The 11,680-nt window shown below is 37.1% G+C and overlaps 1 protein-coding gene across 1 annotated transcript; it reads right to left on the reverse strand.

Annotated features, from left to right (window-relative positions):
• Window positions 1-692: 692 nt before the first annotated feature.
• Window positions 693-6,880, reverse strand: LOC134542414 (prostatic acid phosphatase-like). The gene is made up of 8 exons (XM_063386626.1): window positions 6,735-6,880; window positions 5,890-5,991; window positions 4,825-5,064; window positions 2,672-2,845; window positions 2,333-2,459; window positions 1,510-1,718; window positions 1,019-1,202; window positions 693-860 (listed from the first exon to the last, which is right to left on the reverse strand). Exons 1-8 carry the CDS (start codon window positions 6,825-6,827, stop codon window positions 769-771), a joined length of 1,221 nt encoding a protein of 406 aa, XP_063242696.1. The 5' UTR covers window positions 6,828-6,880; the 3' UTR covers window positions 693-768.
• Window positions 6,881-11,680: the final 4,800 nt, after the last annotated feature.

Genomic DNA, 11,680 nt, shown 5'->3' on the forward strand with positions numbered 1-11,680 from the left:
ACAAGTCGGTGCACCACCTCATTGGGGTTTGGAGGTCCGTGCCTATCTTGATTTGACCTTTCCTGGACGATGGATCGGTCGTGATGGACCAACGGTTTAGCCTCCACGCTCTCCTGACATAACCCCATTAGACTTTTTTTGAAGTTATGTTAAGGACGAGGTCTAACGAACACATGTACCAGATATTGCAATCCTGCGACAACGGATAACCAGAGTCATTGTATCGATCCCTTCAATGATGTTGGCTAATGTGTGGACGGAAATTAAATATCGACTAGATGTGCTACGTAATAGCAAAGGATTCTCATGCGGAAGTGTACTGATGTTTGAACAAAACTTGGATAGTTTTTCAACATTTTGTCACCAGTTTCATACTTTTATCTTACTTCTAGCCGATGATATTAATTTGTGTAATCAGGGTTTTAAATAATTTTAATATATATTTTTTGTTATCTGTTGAAATAATTAAAATGATAGTAATTATCTAGAATAAATATAGCCAAAAGTCAACAGCAATTCACATTAGAAAAGTTATACAATGCAACGCAACATATATTCTTAAATTATCTTATTACTTTTGAAGGAATATCATTTGTTCTTATCGTAATATCTTAGTAAATTATTAGGTTTCTTTAAGTATTCTAGTTGCTACATTAAACAAAAAAAAATTAAAATACAAAAACTAATAACACTTTTAATTTTCAAAATGCTTTATTCAGAGAGCAGACATTCTCAACAATATTAGTTTTGTGATTGGCTGTTAGTCGTCTACTTGCTGGAAGTTTGAAACGAAAGGAAGTGGAACAGGCCGTTGTCGGACTTGGGCTTCTGGAAGCAGTGCTCCCACTCCGGCAGGATAGCTGCAACAGAATCAACATGGCTCAGTAGAGGGTTCCAAAGAGAAAACCATAAAAAGCTGACATTAATGCTTAGCATGACCTTGACGGCAACTTGATAAAGCAGTCCTAGAGAGGTCGCGGCACACGCCCAGTGTATCTGGACACGCGGACATTCTTACCGGCGGCGGGGACCTGGAAGAGGTACTCCGTCCCTGCCGTCACTTCCTCGGCGCACTCGGTGTCCAGGTCGTCGGGGATGACCTCCTTGGTCAGCTCCACGAACTGGTCCAGAGGGCACAGGGAGTCGCATCCCGGCAGCTGCAGGAGGTACGGCTCCGTCTCCGTGCTGTTCTTGTACGACACCTGCCGAAAGAAACACCACGCTAACACTAGGAAGATAAAGCAGCAGCAGCAGCAAGCGATCGGGAGTGAACGCCAAAATTTCATTTTGGGGGGGGGGGGGATGTAATCACTTTTCCCGCTGTTCGTTTGCAAATTCTTTCCTTTTGTTGGCGAGAATGATATGTTCTTATAACTCCCTTTTCATCCCCCCTCACGAGTGTGCATCTGGCTACAATGTAAACTATTTATGTATTTTATGCTCTTATCTTTACTTCTTTAGTGTCACATCGAGGCAGTAAAACTGCTCAACTCGACGATGTTTACTTACCGTCACGTAGTTACTGCTGTTCAACTCTCGTAGTTCTATGATAACCGCACTTGCGTAAGGGACCAGGATGCCATTGAAGACTTTCAAGGCCTGCAGAGTGTTGACTACGTTTGAGTCGTGGGCCGAGTAGACGTAGAGGCTGCGGTCTGGACTGAGCGTGGCATTCACCTTTGCCTGCATGTTCTCGATGATCTCCTTAAGCATCGGACCTACAGCAAAAATATTAATGATTGTGTCTTGCTGTGGCGAATGCATACTAAACTTTGTGATTAAAGGTTTAGAAGTTAAATATCGACTGTCATTTTTTACTGTGTTCTACTATATCACTACATTATTTTGAGTTCAAAATTAATCCCCGGTAAAAATAATTATAAATAAAGAAATACTTTATACATTCCAATAATTCAACAGAAATCTGTTCGACTTCCAATTGTGTTATTAAGTTTTCTGGATGATTAATCGATATTTGAATAACACGACCTAGTATTTATTCTTTGGCAGAGTTTACATGATTTTTACTCTGTACTTTTAAAGAATCTTGCTTTTAATTCAGTAAGGCATATGGTAATCTATATTTTTCCTTATTTTATAGTTTTTTATTTTACATGACTTTTAAAAGATTAATTAGTAATAAAATTCAAGTTCGTGACTGAGTGATTCAACAATTACCCTAATTGTAACCTGATGGGAATAAAAAGTGTAAAATTCATAATCTAGGGTTGTTTGAAAGTTGTAAAGCCTTTACTTGACAATTACACGGTTCAAATAGTTTAGTAACTGGTGGAAAATGCTTGATACACTTAGAGACTCGGATGTTTCTCACCTGCGGACAACCTCTGAAGTTCAGTTGTTCCTGCTGATGTAATAAACTGTTGTAGCAAGTACAGGTTCTTCAGTGGGTTCGGATAGTAAGGCCACACCCAGTCTGGCAGTGTCATATTATACAGCTCCTGTAAATAATAATAATATAATGCTGTTTACAGATTATAAAATTTTATTACCTAAAGTATATCATATTTTCTCCATAATAAGTGTGAATATATTCTTTTTCAAGAAATGTTAACATACCTTTGTAAAAAAATTTAATTTTGCTAACTTGATATTTAAACACTGTGGTGATTTTCTTTAGTCTAGTTTGAGTTACTCCAAAAGAAACACTAACCTCGATGAAGAGGATGTCGTAGATGTAAGACGTAAATGACGAGTACCCGGCAAAGGCTGCAACTTCCTCCTGAATCTGCGCTGTCTCGTTCATGACGCACTGGTATTCGTAGGATTCTTCCAGGTATGAGAGGATGGTCGTGTATTTGGCACAGGATGAAGTCGACAGCAGGAGCTGGAAGCATGGAAAAAAAATTGGTAAAGTGAAGTGATAAAATTGCTTCATAATTATTTATTGAAGGTACATTGTCAGATACACCCTTTTAGAAATCAGTACCCACATGTCAATTTTTTTTAAAAATGATAATGATTTAATTATAGTCCACGAATATCATATTGTATGCTTTAGTAATAGTTTTTTTTTCAAATAAAATATTATTTTATCAGATTTCTTGTTCCTGTTTTCCTGAAATTAATAAAAACTAATCACAAGTGGTGGAATGATATTTAGGAAAAATTATTGTATTTACAAAAAACACCTTTTCATATACAAAATAAAAATACACATTTACTTACCTTTAAGTAAAGATATATTTTGGAAATTTATTTAAAAATATTTATTAAGAATACACCTTTACTTATATATAAGTAAAAATGTATTTTTGTTATTATATATAAGTAAAGTTGTATATTTTTGTAAATTTTCAATTGCCTCCACAACCACTTATTGCCTTCCACTCGTGATTGTGATGGTCCTTTGGTCTCTTATCAATTCTAAGAGGGTATAGTGGAAGTGGCTGTGGGTTTTTAATATTTTTTTCTTTGTAAATTTTAATTTTTGACCACGTTTTCTCGATGATTAATATGGGAAGGCTTTTGCATTGTCGATGTCTTCTGGAAAAATGTTTAATTCTTTCAATTTGCCAGGAACGCTAATGCACTGCCTCAAACTAAAGGTTGGCTCACTGAGATTTATCTGCGAAATCTGAATTCACAGAAATTACGTCATGTCTCTGTATTGAACGTCTGCAAAATAACATAATCATAGCGAGCCAAATAACCATCAAAGAAAAACTGGAAATGATATTTATAACCCGAATACCTTTAATCAAAATACCATGATTTTTTAACGATTTTAATTTTCATTGAGTTATAGTTTGACTATCAACAAACTATCAACCACCCACTACAAATCTAGGATATTAATATATTATTACCCCGACAACGCCAGACATTGCATAAGGTATTGTTTGTTAATCAAATGCGTAATTGAATTAGCAGTGGGAGAGAGTTCTACATGAAGATTTCGTAGCGAAATACGACTGAAAGTGTAGTAAGAAAAAAGATTGTAATAAAATAACCTCAAGTATATATATTTTTTTATTTGTAAAAATAGTAACCAAACACATTTTGTAACATCGCGCATTTCCGCCATCCAACCCCACTCAGAATTAGTCTAATATAAATATGTATTACTCGGGCAATGCCGGGTATGACTATCTGGTTTGTGTGTGTTTCTAAGAGTTTTTTTTAATCTTTAAAGCCCAATGTAGAAAATCGTAGGCATTTATAATGAAATATATAAAAACACGACTTTTTTTTATTTGTTCCGCTAATGATTATAACTTCAATAATTCCCATTATCAAGGCAAGGTACGATGTGCTGAGCAGAGGACTATGGTTGACGTTGTAAACATTTCAGATGATAAAATATCAAGCGGCAAGATTCCTTACTCTTTGTAATTGAAACTAACTTAGGTATTATTCGTTTGTTAGCCGCAATGGCAACTAAATCTACTCTAATGGGGGGGGGGGGGGGGGGCTGAAATATTTAAATTCAATCTATTAATATTATTTTAGTTTTTTTTTCTTACATGAGATAGGCTACTTTAGTTTAGCATCAGATCAGATCCGAAATTCAATTAAAAAATTTATTCAGTGTATTTTCAAATTTGATACCTATATTATGTATCAAAAATAAATAAAAATTAAATTATGATGAATTTTAAAAAGAAAACTGAGAAATAAAGGCCGACGAGATAAGATATTTACTCAGAACTAGCAACTATATTCTTAAAATAAGTAGGCTATGTTTTAAAGAAACGTTATACATAAATACTCTTGCAGCTGTAGTACGTTACGCAGTCAACGATCAATTGGTTTAAATTTTATGAACCATGAAAGCATAACATGCACGTTTATATGCGCACTCACATCATCATTCGACGAAGTCTCGGTGTGTATGGGGATGGCCTGGAACTTGATGCTGGGCTGGCTCAAGGTCCTCTCTGTCGGCGGGTACAGTCCCTCCAGATTACAACGGGCGCTCACCAGGGTACGGTCCACATCCGTGCTCCTGATGTAGGTGTCATTGTAGTTGTAAGTCAGAGGCAGCAGGTCAGAGTATCTCTGTCTGAGGTACGAGCCCAGCCTGTAGTGCTGCTCTTCGCCGATCTGCAACATAAAACAAAACCGATCACTCAAGAGCTGCAGTGGTGAAATCAAAGAAAAAAAATCTTATATTGTTAATTATAGGAATGTTTCAAAATTCGTGGTAGATACGTTAGAGGGTGACAGAACACAACTAGACAAGAACAAATCAGTAACTCAAGCGGCATACCCCCCCATCCAGAATAATTTTCAGATTTTATCCAAGTCAAGTTCCTTATCCTAGTTTACCAAACTTTTCAAAGTATTGTGATACTGCAGTACTATAGATAATAGGACTTTTTGAACCACAAATAAAATGTACTAAATATTTCAATTCTAAATGTACTACAATTTAATTATAAAATATAATTTGGCCCTCCCCTTACCTTCATTCTGGATCCGCCTTTGTCTAAAGTATTATTATGAAATAATGATAAACAAGACAGACATACACGGAAATAGAACTGACATCTTCAACAATCATAATTTACGACTACTCCTCGAAATTGCGACCACCAAAAACAGGCTTCACATGCGTCTTGTTGGAAAATGTTCTTGATACAATCTTTATGCTTCCCTTGCGCTGCCATGTGCAATCCCGCATGTCAATTGGCCTTCTTCTCGTTGAGAGATCCACAGCACACATGACGCTAATTTCTGTTAACTGCGCGTTTTTATCGTTTGCCGCGAAATCGCCTCTAGCACTTCACTAGTTAGGTTGGGCATACATTGTATGGTGACTTATACTGTCTGTTTCCATTCTGTCGCCCCCTTGTCGTATATACTACTAATTTTCAAACACATCATTTATTTGTCTAGTAAAATGGTTGAAGAAAAGTTAACTCTCACCTCAGAGAGCTGGCCATACCCTCTAGGCCAATACTGCGCCACATCATTGTACGGGTCGTTGGGGTAGTCAGTAGCGGGCGCTCTATCTCCATGGCGGTAGAGCTGCAAAATGAATAAGAAGAAACCAGCTTATTCAATCATATTAGTATAAATATTAAATTTATATGACACTTTCGTAACCAAACAAGGCAATATGTTTATAGAAACCAATAAATTTGGGTTAGATTAAACCCATATCTTAGGCTTAAACCAAATCCCAAATGACTAAATTCTCAAGATAATGGGCTACGAAATATCGTTCATCGTCCATCGTCTTGACTCCGGCATACAGAAAACAATCGTAATCGATGTGAATATACCTTTCCGTGTAACCAACTAAAATTAAAGTTAGTTAAAAGCATGTCTAACTGTAGCGGCCAGACAACAAATGTCAATTGGTCTTGTTGGGTCAAACATTTATTCCAGTTGGCTGATAAAACTGCAGTTTTCAAAACAGAGACGAGGCATAGTTAATGATCATTTCTGTACACCAAGTATATTAGAATTAAAATTGTTGAATATCATATATCTTGACTTGCAATGCTACTGCACTGGCATATAAGACAAGTTTAGGTTGGATGATATGTACATCACAGTAAAACAGCCAAAACCCTAAACATTTGTGATCTTTTAAATCGCCATTCTATTTTACTGCGGCATCGATTCACGAACTGCTGGGGTGACGAGTTCGACAGTAATTTTCCAGGCCCGATTTGAAAATCTACTAAAGGTTTTGATTTTAATTTCAGGCGTACTTAGATGATCTCTCTGGTTAGTGATCTGGAGAAACGACACGTGATCCTCACCACACTGGAGAAGATGATGGTCCCCAGATCCTCGCCAGACACGACCTGCTGGGCCGCCACCAGAGCGAACAGCAATGCCAACAAGTGCGTCATCGCGAGGAGGTGGGCTGGGGGCGGGTCAGGTGGTGGAGCTAGTAATTCCCCAACGACACCGGCATCGAGCGAAGGAGGCCCTTATATACTGCTGGCGGGGGCTCGTCTCTCACGTTGTTGGGGCTTACGAGCCACACACTACAATCAAAAGTACGCGTGTCTGTAGATCTCTTCAAGGTTGCAAGAGATTATCTGTCGTGCATTAAGGGAATTATGTGGATCTAAAGTGCGCAAAAACATAATGGAACAATGTCAATTAATTCAGCCTCACCCCCCCCCCCCCCCACGAGAAAGAATTATTATGTTCTTACTTAAATTGTATTTATTCTTAATAGGAATAGAATTTCCGTAAAACGAAGGATTATAAAAAAAATTGAAACGTATCAACTAAAACTATAAAAACATTACAGGTTTTTCTGTACCTAATAAGTAGACGACTTAAACTTGTTTTGGTATGACATTTATTAAATGTATTCCAAAATAGTATTGCTGTCACAAAAATTCATTAACAAACGACATTATTATATCCCCCGGTGTTCATATAAGTGAATATACAAGTCCTGGCTTGTGAAGACAATTTTGTAATCATTCTCTAATCCATTTTACAAAGGAACATTGGCTCTTAAATGCTCTTAAATGCTATTTACAGTCTAACCTATTTAATAAATCTTTCTTGTTTTATAAATATAAGTCCATGCCCAGAGCTCTGCATGTTGCTTGGATTGTATTTTGGCTGTCAGAAACGCCCGGAATCCTTGGAATTTCATTAATAATATTTACTAATGTTTGTTTGTGTATTCGTCTTATTCGCGTTGGTGCGTCGCGTTGATCCGATTGAGTTGAGACTTTGTACAGTTTTTGATGGCACTTTATGGAAATTTTCTGATATAAAAGCATCAACGTACAATAGGTGACGCGCTAGTCGTATCTAAATGTATATATAAGCTTTATTGGTATCCATGACAATGGGCTTTTGATTTTTTGATACCTTCTCTTTCTCCATCTTTTGCAACGGCAATGGCGTACCCACGAAGAGGGGCATGTATAAGTAGGTCTTCCGTGCGTAAGTGTTCCGTGCGTAGACTTCCTTGCCAAAGCATGGGTACATCAGCTGTAATGCGATTGGAGAACGCATTTTTAGGTATATTTCGAAGAAACCTAAAATATAAATGGCGATTCGGAAAAAAACAAATGATTAGTGCTATTTCTGTTTTACTGTGATGAATATATCATCAAGCAGATACTTGACTGATATGCCAGTGCAGTAGCATTAAAAGTCAATATATATGATCTTGTAGCCATTACCGTGGTGCGACTTCCAGAAAAATGTTATATTTGTTTTGTTTTTTGTTTGTTTCAGGGTCCCTAGACCTCAAATAAATAGTCAAATCAAAAGTTTATACACGATTTACAAGATGCAGTACCCAGCATTGCCCGGGATGAACACAGGGTGAAGGGGACAATTTTCGAAGTCAGATGTAGACAGTAATTGTCTTCTTAATTTGAATGTGAAGTGTGCAAAATAATTTCTATCACTGGCAGAACATGGCAGAAGTTTTCTGATAGTGTATAGTTATTTACCTTGATATATCTAAAAATAGACGGTCTGTTTGTAATCTAGACTCTATAAAGCACTATATAAATAAGTGGAAAAATAAAACATTACTGATATTGAAAAGATTACAATATCTAGCTAATTCTTGGCATATGTTGCAATACCTCAATAAATTTAGGTTTTCCAATTTTTTAAAAGTAGGTACACACATACAAAGCATTTCTCTATTCCTCTTAATAAATAAATAAATATATTTATCTCTATATGCATATATAAATCTATATATCTCTTTATATCTTTCTCCATATATATATATATTTATCTCTAATTCTATTTATCTCTTTTTCTAAATATATACATATATGTCACTCACTATCTCTATCTTACTCTTCTATATACTAATCTATTTTTCTAACTGCATTTCATTATTTTTACCTCGCTCTATTTCCCTATATTTCTCTGTATCTCTCTATCTCACTCTATACCTATCACTCTGTCTGTATCTCTCTGTCTCTCGTTAATATTTAACTCAATTTTATTGTGTAATGCGTGCGCACTCTTACAACGAAAACAGACGAACTTCCGCTATGCAATTTGGAATAGCACATTTGTTGAAACTACTCTCGGGTTACCTATAATTTCTATCACAAACGAACTGAAATGTCGCTGTTTGTATTTTATTCAATTCAATTCTGCGAATTATAATTGTTTCTACTTAATTCATTTCAATTTTTTAATGTGTGTGCAGTCCTACACCGAACACACACGAACTGCCACTAAACTATATGAAATATACATATTTGTTGAAACGATTCGTGTGACACCTATTGAAAAATAGTTACACTTAATCAGAAACCTTCGTGGGCACGCGCATAACAACTCACCAAAATGTCATCGCAATCGGATGAATGGTAAAGGAACGCGTACGGGACGAACAAACAAAAATTCAAGGCGTGACGGACGCCCCAAACGATAGCGCGTTTAAAATTCAAGGCCACGCCATCTATTTAGGAAGTTCAAAACTGTACTGTTATTAGCGTCGTTAGTTCGCTAGCAGCCGCTAGCTCCACTAAGCGGACGGGTCTCACCAAGGAGAAGGATGGAAATTTGTCAGATCTTACTATGTGTATGACCGTGTGGCGGACATAGAGAAATGACACACATTCACTGTTTGTATGTCTATGACCTATGAATTTTCTGTTATAAAAATTTATTTATCCCGTTTTCACTTCATCAGTGATGGAAATTCATAGTAATATTTGGCCTATGTGTTATTTCAGGATATGATCTAGCTGTATGCCAAATCTCATCCAAATCCGTTTAATGGTTCGGGCGTCAAGGTGTAACAAACATACACACAAACTATCGCTTTTATAATATTAGTAGGATATATATGTCGCATTTTAATGGCCACGATAACTGTTGTAATTTTGCACAAATCACTATTAAATAATACATAAAATCTAGTAAAGGAAAATCCCGGTCGATTTCGTTGGACAAAATCTGACTAAGGGGGTATAAATGGGGAAGGAGTTTTCATAAACAGAAAAATGGTTTTAACATCCATAATATGACGAATATTTCGTCCGTTTTAACGCATTATAACCTGTAGTATTTATTCAGAGTTTTAAAGTGAAATTAGCATGATAAATTCATTATTTTTAAGGAAAAATATATATTAGCAATTTGTAGAAAATAGATACGTGAAATTGCTTGTCACATTTTTAGTACCCCAGGGTAATAATGTGAACTGTGGTGGAGAAAATATACTTGTCAAAGTTTTTATGACATTTATTGTAGGATGCATGTTTGATTCTACGTGCGTAGAGGTATCGGTTTCAGTACTGATTAAATGTTTCTGAATGAAATTCAAGTATTTTTTTAACAACAAGATTTTAGTACTTGTGCTGGGGATCTTTAAGGTGTCACAAGGATATGAGGAATGAACAGAAACAAGGTGTAATTCCGTCTGAATATAATAAATTACTCCATACTTAGGATACTTATAACAGATATTAAAAGATATTAACATACAATACCAATTACGTACTTAAAGAGCTCTCAGGTATATTCAGAAAGAAAAAAATATGGGCCGGCCCTAAATTAGATTATAAAAAGGTTTCATTAAAAAAATACATAAACCAATAAAAAAAAATAGAAATATGTTTAAACCAACCCAGTATATTTTCTTGAAGTCCAGAAATGATGTTTATATGATTCACTACTTTGAACGTCGTAATATAAAGAATGTTCCAAAAAAAAAGGTTTATAAATACTGTAGCACCGGAGGTCGGTGCTTCGCTTCCCGGAGACCAGTAGTCAATATGGTGCCAAGGCGCCTGGTTGTTGAAGAGGAAGAGCGTGAAAATGCCAATTAGGCATCCGGCTCTTGGACCCTGTCAGACAGGGAAGTTGGCTTCTAGTTTCTGATGCGTCGCCAATCCGGATCTGGAGCTCGCGAATATGTGGCAGGCGCGGACGTTTCCATTATTTAAAAAAAATATTTAAAATAAAAAAAATTTATTATTCATTGTACTATACAGACGGACTAAACTACTTAAAGAAACTTACAGGGATAGCATCCCTTATCTAATCGACTACATCGTCGGCTGCGGCCGGATGGAAGTCTTGTAGTGCGTCTCGTCAATCCGCTGGTAATCTCAAACAGTCCGTCTGCAATCGCGACGCGAAGTGTCTGCGGAAGAGCCGCGTCTCATAATTAAAAGTAAATGTTCAATCAAAAGTGGAGGGGGAGACTGGGGCGTCCGGACCGAAAGGTTCCGAAGTTCCCCAAGTGGGAATCACAAAAAAAAATCTCTGACTTCGATGTCTCGAAGTTGGTAGCACTGGCCGATTTTAGCGCTACCTGTTGAGGGGTGTCTGAAATAAAAAAGAATCGACTCGCCCAAGATATATGCTATAGCCTGGGGCTAATGGCGCAGTCAGGGGCTGCTCTCTGGCGGCCTACAGGGGATGGTAGCTGGGAGGTTAGCAAAGTTGCCACCAGATGTCGTGGGCGTCAGCTCCACGCGCTGGCGACAAGAGAAGTTACTATTTCCGCCGCTAGATGTCGTGTGTGGTCCATCTTTGCACATATTTTTTCTATAGCAAATCGTCCTTGAAGTCGGCCAATGCTTGGCAGGGTTCACGTTAGGCCAATGATCCTGGGCCAAATTCTGAGAACTGAGAGGGAGCTGGGAAGGGGAAGGGGGGACAAAAAACGCAACGACGCTGGGAACGAGCGTCCTAGCCGTGACTTTCTAGGAGAGAACCTAAGACGTATGCGTGACGGGAAAGG

The sequence above is a fragment of the Bacillus rossius genome, assembly GCF_032445375.1.
Source record: "Bacillus rossius redtenbacheri isolate Brsri chromosome 4 unlocalized genomic scaffold, Brsri_v3 Brsri_v3_scf4_2, whole genome shotgun sequence".
In the NCBI taxonomy this organism is placed as follows: Eukaryota; Metazoa; Arthropoda; class Insecta; order Phasmatodea; family Bacillidae; genus Bacillus; species Bacillus rossius.

Coding starts and splice junctions, on each gene's coding strand:
- LOC134542414 (XM_063386626.1), bottom strand. CDS start 6,827: ATGACGCACTTGTTGGCATTGCTGTTCGCTCTGGTGGCGGCCCAGCAG. Junction 2,846..4,824: donor AGACTTCGTCGAATGATGAT/GTGAGTGCGCAT, acceptor CCATGCTTCCAG/CTCCTGCTGTCGACTTCATC. Junction 1,203..1,509: donor ACAGCAGTAACTACGTGACG/GTAAGTAAACAT, acceptor TTCTTTCGGCAG/GTGTCGTACAAGAACAGCAC.